Genomic DNA, 26,975 nt, shown 5'->3' with positions numbered 1-26,975 from the left:
ACTTCAGGGCTGCACCTTTACCTTCATGTACAGTCAACAAACAAAATGAAACTTAGTAGCGGCGATAGGGATCAAAATGACCTTTCTTAGTCAACATTTTGTGGCTCGCATTCTAAGGTCAGTTTGCCTCGAGAGAAAAGTCTTCTACAAAAATTCATATCCATCACAAGCATGCGCATTGCACAATGCACAATGACCAAAACATATTTACGGATAATCCAAGTCTGTTTAATGGAGCTCGCGCACAATGCATTAAGGTTCCGCACTTAATAAGAGTTTCACGTCCATAAACGTGCTCACTTACCCAAGAGCTGAATGAACGAGCAACTCATAGGGGCATGCACAGAAATAGGTAAGTGTGGGATCTTGCCACTCTACGATCAAACGAATGCTACATTTGGATAGAGAAAGGTGAGTAACTTGTATGAGCTGTTTTTCTGTTGGAACGCTGAAACACATTAACCTCTAAAGCAAAAAAGTCATTGACATAACCATCCATGTTCAATCCACTGGACGATTGCGTCCCCAAGTCGTCCCCACCTCTCACCGTCTTGCAACGTAGCAATCCATCGAGCACCTTGCACAGGTGCCGATCGAATGGCTCCGTCTCCTCGGCGGACGTACACTTTCGGGGGTGTTTTCTCCTCCGACTGTCACCGTGACCTTCGTTCCGACCAACGTCCCAGCGACGTTGACCACCAACGACCGCTCCCCGCACCTCTGCTTAGTACGGTTGGCTACGTACGCTGCGAAAGAAGTTCAACATACATACTAGCCCAACTAACTTCTCTTCACAGTCAATCTGATGCCTCTCTAACTTGCGTACATTCTCCAGTCCCGTGTGTTCAAAGCTTGATACAAGTATTACTACGCTATCGCTACACCCCTTCAGATAAGCCCCGAATATTCAGCTGCTGCTGTTGGGATAACGAGTTGGCTCGCGAACCCCTCGCTCGTGAATACAAGGCTTACTCACATCATCCCACGGGTGCGTGTGGGTGTGTGTGTGTAACGCATTGTAAGGGGAGCGGTAGTGTAGCGGTTAGCACACTGCGCTATGAATTTGGCGCTGCGCTATGAACCTGGCGACCCGGGTTCGATTCCCGTTCACGGCCAACACCAGTGACGATTATCTGAACCAGTCCTGGGCTTCCCCTAGGTCGACTCAGCCTGAAATGAGTACCCGGTGCGGTGTGTAAACATCGCCACTGGGGAGACAAAGGCGGTCGGGCGTGGTGCTGGCCACACCCACCCTCTCGTGTACCGTTCCGGCCTTCATAGGTGCTCGCTAACAGCACTTGCCCCTACAGTCTGTTAAGGCTATACGGGGGATATATGTATATATTTGTAGCACAGTGGGGAGCAGTAGTGTAGTGGTTAGCACACTGCGCTATGAACCTGGCGACCCGGGTTCGATTCCCGCTCACGGCCAACATCAGTGACGATTATCTGAATCGGGTCCTGGGCCTCCCCTAGGTCGACTCAGCCTGAAATGAGTACCTGGTGCGGTGTGTAAACATCGCCACTGGGGAGACAAAGGCGGTCGGGCGTGGTGCTGGCCACCCACCCCCTCGTGTACCGTTCCGGCCTTCATAGGTGCTCGCTAACAGCACTTGCCCCTACAGTCTGTTAAGGCTATTAGGGGGATCTTTGTCTTTTTGTAGCACATTGTGGTCTGACAGCGGCGTGCCAGCGCTGGAGAGGATCTCTCATGGTTGGGAGAGGCCTCTAGAGCAAATCTTGCGCCAAACCCATTGCTTTCTTGTCCGAGTCCCATCCCGCCTGGGAGATTGTGATATCTGCTAAGGCTACTTACACGAACTCAACACACGGATTTTACTCTCGTTAAACAAAACACAAAACGCCAACGCATTTGGCAATAACGCCGTGGCGTTGAAGAGGAATATACTCGGTGATGTTTCGCGAAATGGCCTTTCTTCATAGCAGAGAGATAGAGGCTGGAGGGATTGAGTAAAGATTAGTTTAGAGACTCCCCTGTTAACTACCTTGCCTGGTATTCAGGAGTTCGTGGGTTCGATCCTGACCCTGACGTCTGCATATTTGGAGTTTGCATGATCTCCCTGTGGTCATGTGGATTTTTCTCCGGGTCCTCCGGTTTTTCCCTCCGCATTTAGAATCATCATCACGTGTTTAGAGTATTTGGCTGCCGTTCATGTCCACATAATACGCCTCTTCGTTGCGCTACCATTTGTGGCCAGGTCACTTCTGATAAAGAGCTACATAGCTCACTGGGCCTTACCTGGTAAAATAAAATAGTTTATTTATAAATAGTTTATTCTTCCACAGCAGGACCATGGGCGATGATGGGTGCAGGCTTGGGGAGGCCTCCATCCAGCGGTGGATTAAGCGTGACTGATGATGATTATATTCGTATCGGGGATGAGACGATGGTTGGTTCCTGCTTGGGATGATGATCCACAGAGCAGCAGGAAGAGGGGGGGGGGTTGCACAGGGCGAAAGGAGACAACTTTTTTTTGTCTGCTGAGGATGTCAAGAATGCATAACATGTTTGCATTGGATAGTCACTTAAAATACACAAACGTCTCCTCATTCCTTCAGCCTGTCTCTCTGTGTGGCTTTGGGCCTGGTACAATTGGCGCGTAGCTTGTAAGGGTTATATCATATGTAAGTCGTGGGGTAGAAATGTAAACACACATGCACGCAATGCAGCAACCACATCGTGCAATGAAGACAACTTGGCACGTCGCTGGATACACTGCGCTAAAAAGAAAAGGTGCATAGCAGGCGACATTTGGGGCCATTGGCCCTTTTTCGCAGCAGAGAAGGTCAATGTGGTATCGCCAAAGAATTTGTTTAATATGACACGATGCATTTTGTAAAGTCAGTAGGTGCATGCGCACAGGAGCACTAACTTGAGGCAGTCATGGGTGCTAGTCCTACGGGAAGACTCTTTCCTACCACGGGAACGTCGCATTTCTGCCACCGTGGCTGTCAACGGGAGATGAACGCTGTCTCGCACAAAGTTGAGCGGGAAACCACTTTGACTGGACACGCACATCATCATCATCATTGTCATCATCGTCATCATCCGCCGTGATCACTCCACCGTTGGATGAAGGCCTCCTCAATTCGTCAACCATTCCTCGCGGTGCTGCGACCCCCAACAAGAGTTCGTACACAGTGCGTGTATCGTGACCTACTAAAAGCAGTGTGTTCCCTCGCGTGTCCTGCGCGCATGTTTAAATCGTAAACATAGCTGCTCTATCAACGCGCACCCTGGTGCCTGTGCACCTGTGCCGTGGTCGAAGGCACTGGCCGTTCTATGAACCGGCAGACGTCGTCTAACTGAGGAAGCCTTTCTGTGCCCCGCGGTATACGGACGCTGTTAGCCACGCTCCGAAGTCTTTTAGCCTGGCGGTTATAAAACACCAGCGAATGCGCCCTCACAGCAGTTGACGTATCCATCATTGGCACTGAAGCAGTTAAGGAAATGCCATAAAAATGTGGGATTTTTCTCGCAGCGGGAATACGTTCGTGAATCAAGGGTCCACGACGACAGTCGAATGAATCGCTCGTCAAGGAATTTGGCGTCGCGGAACATTGCGTTTGGTTGAAGGCGCGAGGGGCCTCGCAAGTAGCAGGTCAGACGCAAGTTGGGTCAAGTTTGGTCCCTCCTGTGGGCGGTGTCTCGGTGATAACTGCTCGGTCGAGACTACGATCGGCGCATTAGAATCCATGGCTCGATGAGACGGACTGGAAACTCGAGCGGGTTTTGGAAAAACTAAATCGAATGAAGGGGAACATTTGTCAACATTCACCACAATTTCGATTAAACTCCACATTTCTTTGGCAGGGACCAGTCATTTAAACGCACAGCCGATGCTGGCTTCCCACCAAGTGACGCTCACCTGACACCACTCACTTTACCGGCCCGGGCAAGACGAATTGGGCTTAGTTTGACCATGACCGGGATTTGAACTTGCTGTCGAATGGTTGAAGAGGTACTTCCAATGCGGTCATCATTTTGCAACCCTGACGATCACCGCTATAAAAAAGACCCGACTTGCACGATCGTGCAGTTAAATCCCAATCGCAGGCACGGCACAACATGGCACGGGAGGCACCGGTCTGTAAGTTGCAATCGACACTGCTATTTTGCGGCGGGCAGCCATTGCGGCGAGCGGCACTCTCAGACCGCAAGCACCGGTAGCTACAGAGGACGTTTGACCTCGCGCGGGAAGCGCGCATCCGTCATCGTTACGCCAGGCCGCGGCTGCCCCCGATGGGGAGGCGCTCCCCGCGTCTCCGCCGTGGCCTCAGAATGCGCAACTTCAGCGCTTCCTTTGTCTGCGGGACGGACGCGGGCGATGGTGGGCGGGCGATGGTGGGCGGGGGAGGGCACCTGGCGATGGCATTGATTGGCACGAGAAGCCAGTGTCGGTGTTTCTAGTGGTGCCAGCTTGCGGCGGCGTGCGCGGCGTGTGGTCGCGACGACGCTACTGATTTGCTTTCGATGTCGTGCGTTACGCGATCGTCGCACGGACGTGAAGTGGGAATGTGGAATTTGCACCTTTTGGGGCAGGGCGGCCAGTGGAGTTGAATAACCGCGCCATGCTCGTTTGAGCAGAGGGAGTTTTGACTGTAGCTTACGCAGATTAATGAACGCATTCATGTATTGATATTATACTCCAATATGCTATTAGTTTGATCTTTGTAGCTTAGAATACATTTTAAAATGTCATACCTCATACTTTTAAGTTTTCCTTTGTTGTTGTACAATTGTCTCCTTTTGTTTCCACTTCCTGTACGTTCGTATCTCCAAGTTGAAACAACCGTCTTTTAAAACCTGGTGAGGCGCACCGCATCTTGCTGGAGATTTGGCATCGCTTGGTCTCGCTCCCAACACTAATCCAACCAATCGACCTACGAGAGCCTCTCTTTAGCTTGATTTATAGTCCCATTGCTCTTCGCTTGCCTTCCATCCTTCACTCCCATAATGGTCTTTGTTCCCATTTTCTTTACAATACTAATAAAAATATATATCCCATTTAAAGAATTACACTTCGGTTTTCCCTCTCTTGGGCGGACGCCCCCCCCCCCCCCCCCCCCGCTCGCGCACTTTATTCTCTCCTTCGTTACCCCCCCGTGTCACGTCCCGACCTTTTCTGATCGTCCATTTCTGGTCCTAAGCAGCGTCTGGCTGCTCGGCTGCCCCCCCCCCCGCCCCCCCCCGCGTCCCTCCCTCCCCCGCTCGTTTCACTTGGCCGGTCTAGGCGAGGCGGCGACGCGTTCCGTATCGATCGCGGAGTCTCCAGAACTCGAGCCGCAATTTATCACTGTCCCATCCTCGCAGATTGTGGAGCAATGATACCGGCACCCGTAGAGGGCCTGCCGGTCCCTGCAGATCAACCCGCCGCCTCTCTTTCCCCCCACACCCCCACCTTGCTCTGTTTCAAATTCAGCGGTAGTGGTAGTGGCCGGTCGTGGTGCCGCGCACGATATCGATAATAATTTGTCCGGTGTTGTTTTTTTTCTCTATTTCTTTCTGTCCGTACTCTAAAACAATTGCTTCGTTGCACAATAGAAGTTTGATCTGCGCCGAGATTTGATAGGAATTCCATTATTTTATGCCAGCAGCAGCCATGATCAATCCACTGCTGGACAAAGGCCTCCAAAAACCGTTAACATTTCTTTGCATTCCAGTGATGTGAAATCCGCCTCGGACCCACACACGAGCTTCATTTGTTGCTCCATCTCCCCTGGTGGACTTCCTTTCAGTTGCATCGCCGTGCTTGGCCGCTCATTCTTCTTGACCATCGGCCCCTCAATCCCTTCCCTGCGACGCATCCTGCCCAAATGATGAAATTATTTCCTTAATATAGTTTTCGCAATTGACAAATAATAATTCACGTGATTCATACGTTGGGGCTTAAAACGGTAATAAAAATTTCAGACATCATAAGTCGTACTTATAAGGGAGCCGGCAGATTGGAAAATTGCAGTGCGGCTGAAAACGGCGGATAAATGAGAGCGCCCGTTCGGCAGAGTGCCCCGGCATCCCTGGGTGTGAAAAAGATGCTGTCAGAATGGGGGGGGGCCTATAAATGCTTGCTTGGAATCCGAGTACTTGGCGCGTGCTGGGCTTTACTGAGCATAAACAGCATAAATAACGCGCGCAAGGGGCTGGCTAAAAGGGGCGCCAAACGCTTTCAAACAAAAAGGTGAGAGGCGAGATTTATCGCGCGTCAAGCCCCCGGATTAGCAGGGCCTTGCTGCAAAGCCCTCGCTACTAAGCTAGTTGCAGCCCACGGGATTAAAACAAGTATGCTAACAGGGCCCAGTTGCTGAAAAACAAGCAGTAAAAATGCCACTTTCACAAGCAACCATCGTCTCAGATCTCGCCCACAGTTCACGTACGACGCGGTCTTAATGCTTCCCTTCCCATCTTCTGCCATAAACCGCCTTGCCCCCCCCCTCCCCAACCTGTGTAGCTTACGCAAAAGCCTGCATTTGAATCGGTGGCCATTGCTGAACGGAGACCTAGTAATAAGTATATACTGTACGTTTAAGGCATCCCCAATTAGGCGAGAGAGCATTTTATATATGGCAGTGTTATTGGGTGTGCTTAATTACGTGTATGTTATAAGAGGTGTCTTTAATCAAGCATAATAAGCACTTCTCTGTATATTTTTATGTTGTATAATCAATGTTTTTTTTATAACTGCTGCTCTTGCTTGTAAATTTATACTGGCATACAAAACTAAAACCTTGAGACTCAGGACCCCACCGTGCCGGGTATCTGTCTTTCAAACGCAAAGACATTAAAGTTCTTCTTGGTTCTTTTGGTAAAGTCACGTAGAAGGGAAGTAATAAAATAATAAAAATAAAACATAATAAAATAATTCTCACGACGTTTTGGCCACAACGCAAGCAGCCGTCCTCAGGTGAAGAACAGGTCTGTCGGAAAGACAGCGTCTGAATGAAACACTGAAACACCACCAACATTAAAGTTAATCAGCGTTACACCAATTGTAGGTCTGTCTCCATTTCTGATATTTACACACAAAAAACAAGAGCAATCGCATTGACAACCCTTTCATTAAGTCACATAGGTAGAAATAAAACAAAATAAATCACGACGTTTCAATAGCATGCCGCGACCACAAGCTTCTCTTCACAAGGCAGCAGACATCGTGCTGCTCGCAGCACACGTCAAGTGCTGTCGCGATTTTCACCTGAAGACGATGGCTCGTGTTGCTACCGAAACGTCGTGATTTATTTTGTTTTATTTCTACCTACGTGACTTACCGAAAGAACCAAAGGGTATGGATTCCTGCAGTCACGAAAGCTTCAAATCAAGATTCAACTCTTTCATTGTGAAGAGTTCCAAAGTTCTGTCCACTCCTTACTCCTGTTTAAGTCCAGACTTTTAAGGCCTTGCGTTTCTCCTCTGCCTATGACCATCTGCCTCCCTCTGTAAGACAAACATGCCCGCTGTTTCTGTACGGCGCTTTGAGATGCTGTCACATTGAGACACTGCTCTCTAAATCCAAATTGGGGTGAAGCATTGGCGCAGTGGTTTGTGCACCGAGCTATGAACCCAGCGACCTGAAATTGATTCCCGACCACGGCTAACATCGGAAGCAAAGAATATCTGTACCGGTGCCGGGTCCCCTCCTTCACCGACCCGCATTGACCAGCGTGGTGAAGCATGGTCATACATACTCTTTGGCTTTTTCTTTTGTTTGTTTTTTCGGTAAAGTCACGTAGGTTAAAAGAAAACAAATACATTAAATCACGATTTAATTTATTTGTTTTCTTTTAACCTACGTGACTTTACCGAAAAAACCAAAGATCGTTGCAGTCACGAAAACTTCAAATCTCGAAAACATGGTCATACAATTCTCCATGACTGACACCGGAGCATGGGTAAGGCCTCCATCTAGCAGTGGATTGACAAAGGGCTGTGAATAGTGGAAAAAAAACTCCACGCGTTATTGTATCATTGTGTGCGTGTGGCACGCGGTGATTAGGAGGGGGCCCATCATGAGTGGCTGGACGGGCGTGGGATGAGTCCGACTCGGAAATCTGTTAAGGGAATGGGAGTCGCCTCCTCCTCGTCTTGCCGCTGGAGAGCGAGGCTGCTCGTTAACCCTAATGACACAGAATGAGCCGTAAATCACGGGGGAAGTTCACTCCGTGACGGGCGCGCTCCCCACCGTGCCCGCAACTCCGCGTCGTAAACGTCACGTCTGTCCAGCCGACGTGGAGTTTGACCCCCTGTTCTCATTTCTCATCCCTGGTCTCGACACTAAACCATTATTTCCCCCCCCCCCCCATGCCTCCCTCCCCACTCTCACTTCCAGCCCTCGGCCTCTAAATCTGGCTCTCCCCCCGCCCCCCCCCGTGAGTGCGACACAGGCCTGCAGTTGAGCTTGACACTCGCCTGCCAAGCGCTAAGAATCTACTAGCGGTCAAAATTAAACAAAACAAGACCTAAGCGTCTGCGTTGGCAGTGGTGTGTAAACGGACATTAAAATTAATAATGCATCACCGCCTTGTGACATTGGCACAGGCTCTCCGCTCTGAAGGGAGGGGGCCAATGTCAGCCGATTAAATCTGTTTCTATTATAAGGCAGTGTTAACGATGAAAGTGTTGATTCCTTTCTTTTTATTTGAACTTGCGATCAAGGCAATCATCCAGAATGATAAATCTCACTTAAGCAAACATGTTAACGCCTAATCCTATTCTGTGTTGATGTTATTATACACTTCACAGTGACTTTGGTAAATCAAAAGTAAAGCTCATAAACGCTGTTCTCTTTTGTTGACTGTGTGTGTGTCAGTAAATACCTTTACAGTATAGTGATAGTGCAGCCATAGGAGCAGTAGCAGAAGGCCGTTATTTATAACTTGGGAGCGGGTGGCACAATGGATTACAAACCCAGCTACCCAACTTCGATTCCTGGTCACGGCTAACGTCAGTGGCAAGTGATATAACTGAACTTCTCCTGGGCCCCTCTTCATCAGACACCGTACTAACTCTAGCGCGGTGAAGTATGGTCAAACAACTCTTTATTCAGCAGTTGACTGACAAGAGGGCTGCAATCATTATGAGCCCATTGAGGGCCGGAGCCTCTTTCTCAATGGAGACCCGCGTTGATACTTTCACACCGATAAAACACTCGGCAAAGATGAAACGTGGTTTATTATTTTTACAGATGCATAAAACAAGCACACGATGTGTGGTAAAATATGTTGTTGGGGGGTGGGGTGTCATCCAAAAGAATAACCTGATATTGGTGATGGCCAAACTTCCAAAGTTTCCTTGAAAATGTACTGCTACAACGAGCGAGTGTTTGTCCGCCTTAGGTGTCGTGTACAGTGCACGCCGCTCGGTCCCAGGCGCGCACACGTGCGTTATATTTAGAAGTTACGCCTTTGTCTGGGAGTTTAACAATCCTGTTCTTGTTTAAATCACGCCGTGCCTTCCGTGCGCATGAGCTCACTGCTCCGTCTTGCCTCGCCGCCGCGTTTGTCTCCCTTCGGTTTCGGCACAGTTATTATGCCGGCAAGCTCTCACCGGTTTTGTAGTTGTTAATCTGAGGTAGCGGTGGAATCTATGCAGCGACTCGTCGATTAATAACTATTCTTGACTTGCTTCTCCAAAGAATCAACGTTTATTTTTCGTTCGTACATGTTGAACTGAATCGCGACCCCCTGAATTGCAACAGGCCATTGAATCGTCAGACGGGGACGAATAGTTCCCCCACGACCTTGAGCAAGCCCATGGTTGGACTGACTTCCTTGCAGAGGTCGCAACCGGGTACCCGATACCCGTACCCTACCCGATACCCGGCTACCCGTACCCGGCCGGGTACGGGTACCCGTTTGCGCCCCCCTGGTGCGGCCGGGTACGGGTAGACCGTGAGTCACTGGTAAGTAACTGTTTGTCACTCATTTCCCAACGTCTTGTCTCTTCTCACAATTCAAGTTCCTAGAATCAACCCACCCGCGCCTGCAACATGGCTTCATCCCAGAGGTTGCAATCAGGTACCCGATACCCGTACCCTACCCGTACCCGGCCGGGTATGGGTAGGGTACGGGTACGGGTACCCGTTTGTGACCCTGGTACGGTTGGGTACGAGTACGGGTAAGGAATCAAAACCCGTTTGCGACCTCTGCTTCCTTGCGAGTCCTGGCCAGTGTAGGTTGGAGGTTATGTCGTGGGCCCACATGGATGCTTCAGCGACACTATAGGTGACACATTCCGATTATCCCGCACCTCCGATTAGCACGGTTGGCTATGTACGGTAAAGAAGAAGTTCTACATACATGCATACGATGAGTCAGGGAACTTGACTTGTGGAGGAGATCCTGTTTATTTTCCTGAGATCCTCATCTCCAAAGGGACATGGGATTGGACCCAACGCATAGTCCTGGCTTTGAGGCCAGAATAACTTGTATCCAGGCCCCAAGCTGTGGGGTTTGACACTGCAGCATAAACCATCAGCATGTGAATTTCGGGTCATCCTCACAGCGGCTTTTGGCTGAGCTATTGAACAAAGATGGTCACCGCGTCACGCGCTTTCAGCTGCTCTTCTGTGGCCGTCTGGAATGCTCTTCCTTCCAATATTAGGAAGCAACTTGAGCTATGTACTTAGAAATCTTGATTGAAAAGTCATTTCTTTAGAACTACTTTTTGTGTTTCGTTGGTTGTCATCCCCCTGCACTTCCAATTAGCACAGTTGGCTAAGTACGGTGCATAAGAACTTCTACATTCAGAAGGTGACTTGATGGAGATGAAAGCTGCTGATGGGAAGCAACTGTCACTTGCTTTTTTGTTCCGCAGTAAAAGTGGGGATCGATGGACCTGAAAGAGCACTTTTCTCACGAAGCAGGAGTGTCGCCACGCTGCGTTATGTCCCATGACCAGAGAAAAGTGCGGTTTAAAAAAATTAACGTGTCTCCCATTTACCACTTTGCCTTATTACCCGTCATGATGTGAGCCATGTCGATGGGTCTATGTCTGGAATAGGAGCGTCCATTTTGATCCGAACAATAACGCCGTTGCAATCGATAGGCGCTCACTGGCTCGTGAGGATATGCCACCCGCTTATTGAAAGCACCCCTTCCTGTATGCCGGAATTTCAAACAAACTCTGCTCACTTGGTGCATTTGTATCTGTCATAGTGAAGACAGATTTCCCCGTGTAGCTTAAGCCCGATGCTGTGCACGAAGGGGGGTGATGTTGCCTGCATCACGTGATGGCTGGCCACCTTCATCACCCGAGTGCTGATGTTTACACGCCACACCAGATACCCATTTAAGCCTGAGTCGATCTAGAGTAGGCCCAAGACGAGATCAGATAATCGCAACTGATGCTAACCATGCCGAGGTGGCCAGCTTCACAGCACGGTGCCCGAGCTACTACGCCACTGCTCTCCAATTTACACACACACACCTCCGCTGTTTTTATTGCCATTGTGCTCTGGCAATCCGTTCAGTTTTTAATTAGCGGCGGGTGAAATATTGCGGGTGGAATACCTGGTGGCCCGGCAGTTTTGGGGTCAGAAGTCGTGACCCCCAGGTCCGCGGCTCAATGCCTGGGCAACGCAGATAACGCGCTGCGGGGAAATCCTATGACCCTACCGCAGAGAGTAGCCCATCGTGCTTGAGACTTGCAGCTCGTCGAACAAGGGTGAGCCTCGGTGTGTGCCAAGGGGGGCAGGGGGGGGGGGCACGGTCAATCCTGCCCACGGTTAACCTCATGGTTCTCAGTCTCACCCGCTTGAGGGCGCACTCAAGGTTGGCTGGATGCCACTGCTGCCGAGTGCGCAGGATGTCAGATTGAAGAGGAACAATAACAACTCGGTCACGCGAGCGAATGCTTGCATGCAACAGACGTTGTGTCAATCCGTTGCTGAATGAGCGGCTCCCGACACGTCATGCGGATCATCGGATTGATTTTGGCACGACCTCAATAGCCTTGTGTGCTATGAAGAAGGACCATTGCCCACAACATCGCCTTTTGTATATATGTTTGATTTATTTTAAGGCCGCTGTGCTATCGACGATGCGAGTGTTTTTCATTTATGTGAGCTTGTAGAGGCGGGGAGCATAGACGCGGCAGCGTGGAAGTAGAGTCCAACAATGCATTTGCTACAGAGTCCTCGGCTGCCCACCGTATAGTACATTTATTTAAATAAAGTAAACTTGCCATCGGTTAAAAATAGATCTGTGTTTTTAAGAATATATGTTATTCCTGCCCGTATTTTGGTTAAGAATACATTTTATGTTAGACTGAAACGGTCAATCAACGGAAACGGCATCATTGACCGGGCCCGGCAGAGCTGTGCTGCCACTCGGGTCGACACGCAGATCAACAATTATAATTGAATCTTATGCACCCATTACACACATTGAATCGTACAAGTGAGAATCGATCACTTGCGATATATATGCAAGCTCTATGAAATGACATGCTCACGTACGCATTCATGGTAAAACGGAGTGAGCAAAACTGCAAAAATGATACGGAACAAGGAAAAAACAATACAAATGAGAGGGTGTAAAAAAAAAATTAGGCCATTAAAATTCTGAATTTCTTCGATCAAATCACGACGGCAAGTTGTTGAACCTCTCCTCGGCTCTCGGTTCTACGTCTCGTCACTCCCGCCGATGCGCCGTGGCGGCACGGCCGCGTTCAGTCCACGTCGGCTTTTTTCAAAGTGCATTAAGCCACCTGATTGCATTGATCCGGCGCGCAATTAACGTCCGGCGTGCCCTGATTTGCCGAAGGTCGTTAAGCGCATCTCGCCGGGTTTCCTGCTGCCTCGCTCGACCCCCCCCCCACCTCCCCCACCCCTCCGTAACACGCTCGTCTGCCCGTGTCTCCGTGTTCTCGCAGGAATGGCAGAACTCCATCCAGAAGCACGCGGGGCTGGCCTTCATCGAGCTGGTCAATGAGGGCCGGTGAGTGGTCATCGCGGTGGCGCCCGGGGAGCACTGCTTTTACAATCGAGTTTTTGCTTCTGCCGTTTGACGAGCGCTCGCTCACTCGCTCGCTGGCGATTGCGCGCGTAGGATTACGCGCCCTGCAGCACTCGTTATTCTGCTGTGGTCTCGCTGGTTCGGCCTCTTGTTGTCGAAAGTGTTCTTCGTGCAAAGCTTTCACCACGCACTACGGCTGCTGGGCATCTTCTGGAGCGGAAGTGAAGATGCCCGCAGTCGGAGTGCGTCGTGAAAGCTAGAGAGGAAACACTCGGATGTGTGGACTCACCCGGGAGATCACACTTGCTCAATCTGTTGTGCTCGATCGATTGGACGAATTTGTCTCTACATCACGCTTAAGAAACAGCTGGATTTGGACAGCCTTCTCCTTCCCTCAGCCTGATCCGCAGTTGTCATCTGTGCACCGCAATGGATGGATTATGAATGGCATGCATTCCCCGCTCTCTCCCTTTGCCGCGTTTCCATGTGGCGTTTGCTCTATTTGTTTCTTTGTGACTTGCGGATGGCAGTGAGGTGGTGGTCGCTAAGCTGTTAGTTCTCTCCATGAAATAATTTGCTCGCCCTCAAGGTTAGGTAACCTTCGCTCAAAGAGAAACACGTCCATTCAAAGGCGATGTATTGGTGATAGTTGCCTTATGAAAGGAGTCTTTTTGGCAGCTTTTTCAAATATTGATCATCCTCATCCTACACTTGTTCTCGAGTTATAAGCAGAATGGCAAACATCTTCGTCAATCAGAAGGGCTTTTAGAATAATGAGCAGGTCGGTGTTCAACAATGTATTTGAATATTCATTGTGACGTTATGCACGTGTTTTCAAATTGCATTGTCCTATAGATTACACGTAAAAATGAATCTTTCATACGCTGCCATGCCTCGTTGGGTGGAGCATTAGCATAGTGGTCTGCAACACGTAGCTTTTAAACCAGCCACCTGAGTGACGTTTCCCAGCTTCTGGCTAACATCACTGGTGAGTGATTTCTGAACTAATCCTGGTGCATCCAAGAAACCCATCTACCTACCTATCAGTTCTTACTTCCAGTTTCCATGAGCCACGGGCCTCATATTTTCACTTACATCGATGAGTTAAATAATCGATCGCACCTCCGATTAGCATGGTTGGCTACTTGTGGTGTGAAATAATTTCAAGATACAATGAAGATTTTTTTTTTAAAGCTTAACTTTATTTTGCCATCATCGGGCAATTTTGCAAGCGAACGAATGTTGCCAAGCCCGACTCCATTTGCCGAGCATGGCTTTTGTCGGGACTCCTCGAGTAGGCCTGCTGGCGTCTTCCAGAGCCAATCTAATGTGTGGCGCTCTGGATTGAAGGCTTCATCAGTCTTTCGTCTTTTAATTGTATTTGCTGTTGCCCACAATTCTCTGCAAGAGCACATAATGAGTTGGTCCATCTATGGGACCTTTTTGCCAGTCTCAAAATAATGAAAAATAAGAATAGGTTTTGCCCCCTTTCTGGCAACAAAACAGGTGTTAATATGTTCAAACACCAAAATGGATACTTTTGGCAAGGCATCAAGTCTGCATTAACCGCACATACTTGTGGCAAAACATGCAAACAAACATGCTCTGATAATATATCATCATTGTTCTTGAAACTGATTGGCCTACACTAGAGGCAGCTTTCTTCATGGCCTTGTTAACCAGTCTCAGACCAGAGAACACCAAAAGGCGAACAGCACAAAGACGATGCAAGTATCAGAACTCTTAGAGCCGTCCATCCAGTGTTTTTTTCTCCGCCATGATAGCTTAAATGGATGGCTCCAACCTATACCATATGACAGCATCACATCAAAGTTGTCAGAGGTTGACTTTGCTGATGAGACCCAGAAGGTTGGAACCAGTCCAGAGTTTGTCTACTTAAACACATCCTGCTTCTGCACACCGGTCCAGAAGGCACATTGGCCAAGGGACTAGAAGACAGACTTTGCTTATTTTGTTTTTGCTTTGCGACTAGACCTCGGTTGGATAATTTTTATGAAGTCCAAAAGCTTCGCGAACAAGGTGCATTGCTCACTTGTACTGTAAAAGTGATTGTCTTTCTTGCAATTTAAACTTACCGTGATCGTACTTGCACAGTTTCCTATGAGACATCTTAGACCTACAAAGTTATGCCCAGCTCACCATGTGGCTGTACTTTTAAAGAAAACAAAAAAACCCACCGTCATGTGCCCGATGACCTAATCTCTACACAAACCAGTTTCGGTCAGAATCCCGAGTGTGCAACCTTAATTGTTACTCAAGAAGGAGATTATCTTCACAAAACTACCAACCCACCCCTCCGCCAGTCGCGCAATTTGACGAGAGAGAGAAAAAAAACATACCGTACAAATATTTTCGTAACGTGTTGCTCTCATTTTGATTTATTTCCTCCTCTTTTTTTTTTTAAATGCCCAGGAGAGTCCCCGTAGAGAAACCTCGCTCAAATACGCACCGGACCCTCGGCTCAGAAATCACTGCTGATTTCCACACTGACCTTCCTGTGCCGGCCTGGACCAAGGCAGCAGGCAAAATAAAGAGTGCCGGCAGTGAGAGGAGGAGGTGGCAGCGCGCGGGGGGGGGGGGGGGATGGAGGCGAGAGGATGAGGTGATGGAAGGCAGAGTTTGTCCGGGTGGAGAGGGGGTGCGGGATGGGCGGTATGGGGTTAAGGGCCGGAGGGGCAGGAAAAGGGGGCACTTACAGGTCGATTCTTGCATGCACGGGCTGAGGCCAATCAATATTACTTACGGAAAACCGATCCCGGATGGGTAGTGTTGCGTACGGCGCATTAAAATATTTCCCCACCCAAAGTCGTTAGGGATCAGCCTTGATTGGCCTCGTGCTTTGAACCCCGCTCACCAACGGCCGTCGTTTTCGATAGTGCCGCGCCATTATTGCACGCCGCGTCTTTTATTTTGTCACCGGCATTGATTCCCGCGGAGAACTTTAAACACCTAAACACCTAAATCCCATTTAAGAGCTTGCCGTAGTTATGCCATTTAGTCGTCATTAAACTCAAGGGTAGTAACTAATGCATTTGCCCCTTTGGATTTGTGTTTGATTTTTTTCTCCTTTGTTGCTGTTGGTATTTTTTTGTTGTTAACACCTTCACGTACGATGCAGGACTTGATGCAGCGTTGCTCTCAGAAGCAAGTTTGAGCGGCAAAATTAAAGCTCATAGGAGCATTTGGGCTCGGGTGGATGTTTTGCTGCTAAATGTGACGTACGGCCCTCGTTTATACGCCTTCTCGTTTGTCACAAATCTTCATAGGTTCTCTATTTAGGGAACACCTGGAGCCTCAGGCAGAATATGACAGGCAGGCAATATTTCAGAGTCCTTCTGAAGTATGTAAACCTTTGCAATTTGAATCTGCAAGGTTTTTTTTTTGGATGATGAATCCACACGAATCAAATGATTGTTCAAAAGCTGGAGACAAACCAAAAGCGCTAGGGGCTGTATGCAAAAGCATTTTGCCCTTAGAGCCACCCTTCGACTTCTGTACTGCTAATTAAATACTTCCGAAGCCAAACGCATATTGGGAAGCGTTACGTAATCTACGCGTGCACATTATTTTTATTCCCTAATCTGTTTGTGGTATCATTATAATTTTGTATGTTCGTGAAGATTATATGATCAGAATGGCCTTGTCCTGGTACAACCCCAGCTCGAACCACAAACATTTTGTCACTCACAACGAGCAGCTCTTTCCATCTTCCTGACAAAGTGGTGGTCAGTTTAACACGTAGGCTTTCGCGACCAATATTATTCATAATCAACGTTTTTGGGTTTAGATCGCGTTATTTATAAATGTGTCGTAACCCTCCACCACCCGACACGGCCAATCAGCAAAAAAAGTGTCACGTTGACAAAAGACAAATAGTTCACTGCTTTAGCCCACCGGTGTGTTGAAGCGTGAAACCACAACATTTACAATTTGAGTAGCACGACGTTTTGCTGGTAATTGCATCCAGCATCATCGGGCAATTCGCCAGAATGGTGAGGCTCTCCTCTGTCTCCCGTTCTTTTATAGAGCAGCAGCAGGGTGGTCACCTTTACTACCTTGTCCGGGCAATGCATTTGTGTGGTCACCCATGCGCATGCTCCTCTACTATATGAACTCATTATGTATGTACGTTGAACTTCTTACGCACCGTACGTAGCCACCGTGCTAATTGGAGGTACAGGCAGAAGGCAGAAGGATGCACAAATAAGCCCTTGGCAGCCCTGAAATGTTCAGTCAGAGTTTTTCCTGCAAATATTTTGTTTACAATATTACTTGGCTTTTATTTATTTGCCCATAAATCACCCGTACACAAAACTCAATTAGGCCCGATAACAATATCATAACATTGATGTGTTTACAGTCGATTGTCAATCGACTGCTGAATGAAGGCCTCCCCATGGTGTGCCAGTAATGAAGGCTTGTTTAACCATACTTCACCACACTGGTCGCTGCCGGTTGGTGAAAAGAGGAGCCCGGGACCATTTCACAATTCACTCACCCCTCACGCTCGATGTGGCCAGGAATTAACCCGGGTCGCCAAGTTCAGAGCGCTGTGCGCTCACCGCTGCGCCACCGCTCAACCCATTTGATGAGGACAGTAAATATATTACAGATGTGTGGACCTGCATTTGCACGCAGACACACACATTACGATTTGTACAGCTACGTTACAGTTAAGTCACTCATGTTATAATTAATACACACAGGCGAAAATAAATCTAGTTCTAGTACAATTAATGCAAATGTTATTGTGTACCACACCCATGTTATAATCAATATTCATATGTTATAGTGAATAAACATCTGTCGTAATTAAGACACATGTTGTAATTAGTACACACGTGTGCGGCATGAAGTGACAATGCAGGGGTCAGCAATCAAGGGGAAGACCGCAAGCCAGATGGTGGGACACTAATTATTAAAGAGCAGACCTTAGAGGTCAGCTGTCGACCGTGCCGCAACAGTCGCACGATCTAGCAGGAGGAAGGAAGCGTTGGGCGGCCGGGTGTGGCGACATTGGCGATCTTTGGCCACGGTGACCTCTTGACCCGGATTAGCGTTGCACGTTTACTGCACCGCACAGGTGCACAGGGAGAGGTGCGTGCGTGAGCTTTTCCGAATGCCGTGGGCACGGCCGCGGTGCCGACCGTCCACGAGCGTCGGTTCACCGGCCGGCCGGAGCCTTGACCCCTCCGTGCACCCTGACCCTGCCCGCTGTTGAAAACGTCGCCGGGGCGAGGTGTCGTCTTACGGGTCCGGCCTGCTGCCACGCGATGGTTATACGGTTACAGGCTGGGCTTGGGGTGGGGGTGGGGGTTGGTGCTGGCATTGCCTTGACCCCTCCAGATGATGTGGGAGGCGACACGATGTTCTGACGCCTTAGGGGTAACGCGGGCCAAAGCCCACGGATTCCATTGGGGTCGTCGCGTTAGCTCCCCACCGGCGCAGGCTTCGCCGCACACAGAGGCCTTGGTCAGTTCGTGAGGCAGGGCCCAGTCGTGGCGCCGAAGGTCAGGTCCAGGTGGCGCAGATTGTGTAGGGTCGTGACTGCGGTGAGGCAGGAGGAACACGATGTGGCACTTCAGTTGGTTCTATCTCAGGCTGGTGCTAAGTCAACTTTGGTTTAATGAGCACGGATATTAATTTCAATTGTTTTGTTCGTCAGCAAATCTGGTGATAAATCGAGAGCCAAAAGTAGGACAAGGATTATGAATAGACCACATGTCACCAAAAAAAATCCCCTTTTAAAAATTATAATTTGCTTGTTGAGGGGGCGTGACCTGACCTGGAGATAACTAACAGCAAAGTGACCCCACGTCACCGCCATCTGCAAGTCGTAGAACAATACATTTGCTCGAGAGTGCAAATACCAGATCGTATACAACAGTGCGCATCTGAACGAGACGAAGAGAAAGATTGAGGAGGATTGCGGGCCATTCATTCAACCATCCGCTGCGGCAAACACGTGACAACTGCTGACACTGCCTTGTATGTACGTTGAACTTCCTTCGCACCGTACGTAGCCAACCGCGCTAATCGGAGGTGCGGGGGAAGGCCAACGACACGGCGCCGTTCAGCCCTGCCGAAGGCGGCGACGACGGTAATCGTGAAGCCACGTGGTTCTTTCTCGCCAGGATCCTGTGCCACGCGATGAAGGAGCACCTGGTGCGTGTGGGCAGCGAGGCCGACTTCATCCTGGAGAGGCAGCGCGCCGACGAGATCAACAAACACGCCGAGTTCGAGGTGAGGCCCAACGACTGCCCTCCTCCCCTCCCTCCCCTCCCTGCTCTCCCTCCTCTCCATCCTCATCCTCCTCATCCTCTTCCCAAAGCTGCTCATCTACGCAGCGGCCGACTGAAACACGAGCGCCCTGAATTTGCCTCCCGTATTTGTAATGGCATCGCCAGCGGAAGGGGTTAACGCAATTAGTCTCACGTTTTATGAAACGGGCTGCCTCCGCTTTGCCGGGCGGGGCGCGCGTCACAAAGCCTCCCTCCCCCGCCGCAGGGCGGGGTTGAAGTTCGCTGGCAGAGACGGACGAATTTGCGCTCGTGAACGATAGCCCTTGCGATGAAATGCGGACGTGCAAGCGAACCCCCACGGACGAGACGCGCTCGCGACTGATTAGGTTCACAAACATGACTCCTTGTAAAAAATGTGTCAGTTTCGTTGCCAGATAGAAGGGTAAAAAAACAATTATCATATTTTTTACTGGCAAATGAGGTTCCAATGGTGTAAATGCTTTTACCCCTGAGCTCTCATACTCTCATGGTGCATTGTCTTTGAGTTGTGCACCTTTTGGCGTCATCTGGTCCAACCCATGTGAGACTAGGCTCTAAGGAAAGCTGTCTCGGGTGTGGACCAATCAACTTCAAGGACAGTGCATATATTATCAGAGTTATGTTTTTTGTTTGCATTATGGCTGCAGGTATTGTGGTCTATGCAAACATGACTCCTTGTAAAAACGGTGTCAGTTTTGTTGCCAGATAGAAGGGTAAAAAAACAATTATCATATTTTTTACTGGCAAATGAGGTTCCAATGAGGTTCCAATGAGGTTCCAATGGTGATTAGGTTCACTCGCATGCACAAACGCACTTTCCAGTGGACGCACCCATACGAGAGTTTCTGAGCACAGACCAATGTAATGGGTAGATAAAATCGCACTGCCTTTTCAGCACGTAGGTGACATGTCAATCATATGATGTGCATATTTGTGTATTCTGCATCAACCGTGAAAGATTCGGCCAAAATACCGTCCGGAGATGCCCCGAGTGGAGGCTCTTTGGCCTGCAATGGCATGAGCAAGACATGTCTGTGCCGCACTGTTTACCTAGTCTGTCGCCAAGTGAACTGCAGTTACTGTAGACTCTTGTTTAATTTATTCATGATAAGTGAATAAAACACACCTGGAGGGCGAATTAAATGTACTTGCTTCAGGAATGTATTTAGAAAATTGCCGCGATAATTGCTTTTTTTCCCATCTTTAAAAGCTCGCTGTGCACCAAGAGACCAGCGTTGGATTCGGTATGAATCATCGTCGCGGAGTAGTGGCACCATCTCCCCGTGATCGCGTCGAACCCGTTTTCTCTGCGTCTGTTACTTATTATGTTGAGATCATAATTCACACGCTTCAAATATTCGAAAACGGTGAACTGTCGACACGCTACGGGCCTACAAACCTAGAAGCGCTCCGATGTTGTAAACAATTAACGCCTTCCAACAAGGCCGAAGTGATGGTGTTTGTCGTGCGATGAGACGCTTCACGGGTGGACTGTGTGAAGGCTACCATCTCCCACCCTGCTTGACCCTGGATGAAGCAGGGTCAACTGAAGACCGCCGACGAACACCGTGGAGTTGTGCCAAGGTTCTGCATAACGGCCCCGTCGAGGGCCCCACCCACCACTGCTCCGCTCGACTTTGCTCTGCCAAGTCAAAACGTGGTTGCTCCGTCAACCACTTGAGAACCTCCGATTAGCACGGTTGGCTTCCTGACATGCGAAAGAAGTTCAGCATACGTACAAATATACACAACAGCAACCGCTCGCAACCATGGGTACCTCCTCCACAAGTGAAATATTAAAGATGACGACCCATAGTGCGGCGGCTGCGGCTGCCCGAGCCAAACAATGAATCGTCTCACGAAACAACTGCATTCTACGCCCGCTGCCCGGCGAACTCGACAGTATTAAGTCGCCCTACCCCCCGCAGTTATCACAAGCTTCACAAACTTAAATCTGGACGTATCACAAACCTGCCATAATCTATAAGGAGAAGAAAAAGAAGATTATAAATAATGAATGGCCGCAAGCCCTAAGCGTGATTTGGTTGCACAGTCAAGAGAAGCTGTATACATTTTTTGCTCCCGTGCGCCGTGCAGCTTGGGTAATGGTTGCGGTGCTCGGTATACGTTCTCCAGGGTTTGGTTGACAAGCAAAGCTATATAGCCACAAAGCGCTGCGTTTAATGATCAATTTACTCTTATCTATAATTACGATTCCTAAAAACGTTCCATCGAGTGCTCCAAGATTATGCTTTTACATTGATTAAACTCTGTCATGTTTAGCGTGGAAACGCTTAATCTTCGCTGCATTTTGCGCCGCCGTGCTAATCCATAATTTTCTTTATCAGCGCAATAATAATGAGCGTCGTCTTTCGCACGACGGGCGAAGTAGACAGGGCAATCTTGCGCAGCAATTCATCGCTGCTGGGGGGAGGGGAGGGGGGGGAACGCGCGATACGCTTTCGCTGAAGCCGTCGCTGCCGCTGTAATAATGGCGATCAAATTACTCTCGTGCGCAGAGCGGGTGGGGAATGTGTGCCGCCTTCTCCTGTTGTGTGGACCAGAGGGTCACCCGATGAGGGCGATCTCAGATGAGCTTCTGTGCGAGCCGCTTCTGCAGACCGTTCCAGAACGTGACGGGTGGCACGTCTCTGCGAAAGATCCATGCGGATGCTTCGTCTACTACCGTGATGCCGACAGCACGATAGAACTGGGGGAAGGTTACAATAAATATATTTTATACAAATGAATAAAATAATGGCGACAAAATGAGAGCGACTTGTTGTGCTGGCAATGCCGGAGCCACCGGAATCGGACAGGGTGGGGGCGCGTGACGGATGCGGAGGCCCCTGGGCGATGATGAACGGCGTGGGCAGAGGCGATCATTTGAAGATGAATCTGCGGGCCGCGTTTAATCAGAAACCGATGTCGTGTGTACCTCTCGCGAGGAAGTGGCGAATGCAAATTAAGAAGGATGCATAATGATCTGTCCGCGCTGCCCTGGCGACGGAGGAGGTGTGCGCGGTGGTGCGAGCGCCCATCCTCGCCGGGAGGGAGGCCACCTTTCCCCGCACTGTCGCTGGCACTTGCTGTCTCTCGACCAGTAGAAGGAGGAGCAGCAGCTGTGAAGTTCAACAAAGATCATCGTAATCATCATCTGTCTGTGGTTGGATGAAGTCGTCCTCTGCAAGCTGTTGCCATCTCTCACGTGGTCTCTCATTCCAACAATCTGTCTAGCTCTGGCCCATCGGCTGATGTCATTGCTCCGTCTCCGCGGTGTACGTCCTCTCGGGCGTGTTCGCTTTTTTGGCTTGCCACTCCATCGTTCGCCTCCACTCCTGGCCATTGTCTCTCCTCGCCATGGGGTCCTGTCCAAGTGGGCTTCCTCCAGCAGTGGAAAGACAAAGGGCTCTCGAAATATTACTAAACCACCAAATTTTTATTCGTAATAAAGAGGCTTTTTTCGATATACTAGAGACTCTTCTGCCCTTTTTTTCTCTTTGAAAGCAGCCTTGTCCAGAATTGAAATAGTATCATGATGAAATTATTTACCAGCTTGGGCCTGCGATGCCACAATCTTGCTCAATCCTGCACCACGTGAACGCATCTCATCACTCTGCTTCTGCGGCGGTCGCCCTGTCGTGCATGGCACTGCTTCCGCTGCCATTCCATCCTCATTTTTGTCCATCGGCCGTCTTCCCCTCAAGCCACGATGTCTCCTCCCCAAGGCCACTTACTCTTCATAACAGCTGATATCATGCCTGCAATTTAAATGCAATAAAGACATCTTCTCCCGGTTAATATGTAGCTATTCATACGCAATGGAAGCCACAGGAAATAAATTAACATTAACCTGCCTTTTACTTGTGGAGCCCCTCATCCACCAGTGAGTTGATCGCGGCTAATGATGACGTTGATGATGGACGTGTGTGTAACGGACATAGTTTGGTGGTGCACCGGGCTGCTTGTTCTCTTGCGGAGGAGCAGTGTGCCGTAGCTATCGAGTGTGCGGGTGGTACATCTGCACCGGAGCCCCCGTGGGCACATGGGTACCCAGGCACCGGGTCTACAAAGAGGGGTGGAAATAGGACCGGGTGAGCGAGCCCATTCCATCCCTTACGCCGGGGCTCGGCTCGCCGCGACCGTCTGCTTCACCGTGACACGTGTGCACTCGTGCGCAGACGCGCACTGTGGCCGGCCAGTGCGCATAGCCGGTAGAGCCTCCGCCGTAAACACATCGTCGGTCCACAATAACTCAATTACCTGCATGTGTGGTGGAGCCGGGCTTTGTAGCCACCGGGGATTTGCATACTCCCGAAGAATCATCCCGGTGATCCGAAACCTCCCGGGGATTCCGTATTCTTCAGGAAACACCCTCCAGGGAACCACAACGAAATGTGTTGTTTAAAATTTTCGTGGGTTAGTTGTCCGTGTGCAATGGCGGGTGGAGTAGTGACGCAGTGGTTGACGTGCTGTGCTGGCAACCCCCCGGGTTTAATTTCCTTGCGACGGTTGACGTCGGTGTCGAGTGAAATCTGTGCCGGTCCTGCCACCCCCACCCCCCCCTTTTCTCCAATGTATTTGGTTCGTGTCACCCCTGCAGCCGCTAGAGGTGCTTCCATTCAACACAGTGTAAAAAAAAAAAGAATTCCTTAATCGAATCATGACACTGAATCGAGACAATTTATTGAATCCGACCCCTAACGTGTAGGGTATGGCTGTGTGTCGCCTACGTTTATGTAGCCATTTAGTTCCGGCCAAGATCAAGGTGAGACTGCCACTTTTTTGCTGGGACTTCACCGTAGGTTGTCCCGTACGCAAGCCCATTTCTCGGCATAGGAACGTGGAATTTTCATCTAACGACTCACGATTATCAGTCGGTTCGAAAAGATTCCTGTTCGAGCTTTGGGGGGGTGGCGGGTGCTTTGACTTTACAATGACTACATAATTCCTCGGCATTCGCGCGGCCGAAGCTAGCAACCGTAAATTCTGCGCGATCAGAGGCTTTTGTTTCCTTTTTGCGGCGCCTTTGAACTGCGGGGCCGCAGAGTGGATGTATGGCGTGTGTCCGCTTGGCCGATAGTGCTGTATTTACGGTCACTCCCGGCCAAGGGTGCAGGCCTCGTTGTGAAAGACGGCCGGGCGAAATTATATATTTTATCAGGTTAGCGTATGGGGGAGTGACATATGCTGACTGTGAAAAATTGAGTTATCTTTGTCCCGTGCCTCCCTCGTGATCTCCAAGTAAGTTATTGGAGCCCAGGACCGGACAGGCATTGAGATAACGCAGGGAAATTCAATTATAGACCGATTCCTATCCTCTAATAGAATTCTGATTCTCGGCAAGATGGCTTCAAACGATACAGAGGTGGGGGGGGGGGGGGGAAGAAAAAACATCTCGGCCGCTCTGTTATCGCGAGTCGGAGGACATTTAGACGAACCGATGCTCGCGGCGAAGCGTGGAGCATCCCGCGGCACTGAACGTGGGAGATAACGGCGGCGCTGGTAGCGGCGGTGGGGAAAGGGGGGCTAGCGGTGTGGCGCTGGTAGTGGCGGCGGCGCTAGCGGCGTTGGCGACATGAGCAATCGCACAGCTGTGCCTCGTTAGCGGAGACTGCCCGCCACCGCGCCTTCTTAATTGGAAACACAGCCGCGGAGAAACGCGTACATTAAAAAAAAACACACGGAGCCATATTCAGGGGCAGTTAGCGTTTTATAGTTGTGATGGACACTTATGGAACATCAGGATTAGGTCTGGAAACCATCATCTCTGGTTACTAACCCAACCGAGTGTGTTACAATTTAATATGCCATAAAGTGGAAAACGAGGCAGGCTGGCTATTTAAATGGTGTGCAAAACATATGATGCGGCTTTTATGTTTCGGGCTGCGTCCACGGGTGCGTGGCACGTTTGCGCTCGAAGGCGCTCGCCGTCGCAGGCACTACGGTGGTTTTAATCGGGATGCAAGATCGTCTGTATGTCATATTGACAACCAGTTGCCATGCCCATGGTAAGTGGCGCTCGCTGCTGTTGTTGTTGTTACGTGCGACACCAGCGTAAGAGATAGCGTAATAACACCTTGACTGAATCCTATACGATATTGCTTTGGAACTTTGTTGGGTGTTTTGTTGTGACCCATGCCTCTTAGTCATTCAATAGGTTCTCATTTTGTCATAAATCCAACAATGATAAGGATGCGTGTACCTTGGCGTCCACGATGATCTAAATGGGTGACAAAACAAACTTAGGCACATTTCATTCACTGCTGATATTTGAGATTGTTTGGACGGTGGCCAGCACGCTGCGCTATAAACCCGGTGGCTTGACTTCGGTTCCCGGCCACGGCTAATATCAGTGGCGCGAGTGATATCCAAACGGGCCCCAAAGCGGGTGCTCCTCAGTAGTCCTCACCGACCGGCGTGGTGGGGCTTGGTCGCAAAGTCTGACACTACGCGTGGAGGAGACCTTTCCCCCCCCGCCCCCCCAATATCAGACTGACAAAAGGGGCACCACATTATTATAAAGAATGTAGCAAACCTGTGCTCTGAGGATGCATATAGCGCACGGCAGCCATGGTGGCTCTCGCTGAGAGGCTTTCTTGGTTTTCAGTGCTCCCTCTCCCGCAGTCGCTTCTCCGCACGGCCGCTTGCTACATCAAGGAAGGCTGGATAATTAGCCTGCCTCCTGCGGAGGGGGCTGGCTGCCTCGCTCGCTAATTACCGGGCAATTGAATTTCATGGTGCGGCAGATAAGCCTGTGGTCTCTCTTAAGAACCCTTTACCACCTCAGGCATCCAGATAAAGCTGTAATTGGATTACAGGGTTTGTCTTCTTTCTCTGTCTCCGTCTCTCTCCGTGCTTCTTTCAATTCCCTCTCCCATTCCCGCACGAGGCGGGCGAAATTGCAGACTTCAGGCTGAGGGACAAGTGTTTCCCTGTCATTGTAGAAAAAAAATCAGTTAGAGTCATCGAACCCCGCTTTATAATAGCAGCTGAATTCATCTTCTTGGTTCTTTCGGTAAAGTCACGTAGAAGGGAAGAGTCGCGACTCTAAGACGCTGTCGCCTCGACAGACCTGGTTTCACCTGAGGACGGCTGCTTACGTTGTGGCCGAAACGTCGTGAGAATTATTTTATTATGTTTTATTTTTATTATTTTATTACTTCCCTTCTATGGGACTTTACCGAAAGAACCAAGAAGATGAATCCCTGCAGTCACGAAAGCTTTAAATCGAAATTTAGCAGCTGAATTGTAGCTTATTTTGACCAATTCACTTCCACCAGACTGTCCGTCGCTTGAATTAACGCCGATCCGTATTTGGCATCGTTGATGCCACTGATGCAGAGACCATTGCATGATCCAGGAGCCCCGATGATGACAATTTATTTGAAGAGTTGAATGCTTTAACCGATGGAGGGAATGGTGGCACAGTGGTTTATGCACTTCCCTGTGATACCACCGTGTGAGGTGGATTGACACGAGTGGGGAGTGCTATCCGACCCGGTCCTGGGGCCAGCACTCGCTCTTCAGCAACCCGTAGTGACCGCCGTGGAGAAGTATGTTCACACAATGCTCAAGATAGACACAGCACGGGAAGGCCTTTGTCCAGCAGTGAATTGACTAAGGACTGTAAACGATGTGTTCATTATTATGCTTTAGCTTGACACACCAACCCTTATGGCAATGATGCTGATGATG

General features: G+C 49.6%; 1 protein-coding gene across 1 annotated transcript in view; it reads left to right on the top strand.

Annotated features, from left to right (window-relative positions):
- LOC133342936 (lipopolysaccharide-responsive and beige-like anchor protein) overlaps positions 1 to 26,975 on the top strand; it is a 281,221-nt gene that overhangs the window by 101,260 nt on the left and 152,986 nt on the right. The window contains 2 exon segments of the mRNA XM_061552330.1: positions 12,893 to 12,957; positions 19,131 to 19,239. Coding sequence (XP_061408314.1) covers positions 12,893 to 12,957; positions 19,131 to 19,239 — 174 coding nt within the window.

Source organism: Lethenteron reissneri, chromosome 16, assembly GCF_015708825.2.
Source record: "Lethenteron reissneri isolate LAM-NWPU_2019-01 chromosome 16, ASM1570882v1, whole genome shotgun sequence".
Lineage (NCBI taxonomy): Eukaryota > Metazoa > Chordata > Hyperoartia > Petromyzontiformes > Petromyzontidae > Lethenteron > Lethenteron reissneri.
The sequence above is the reverse complement of the archived record's forward strand: the minus strand, read 5'-3'. Positions and strand labels throughout refer to the sequence as shown.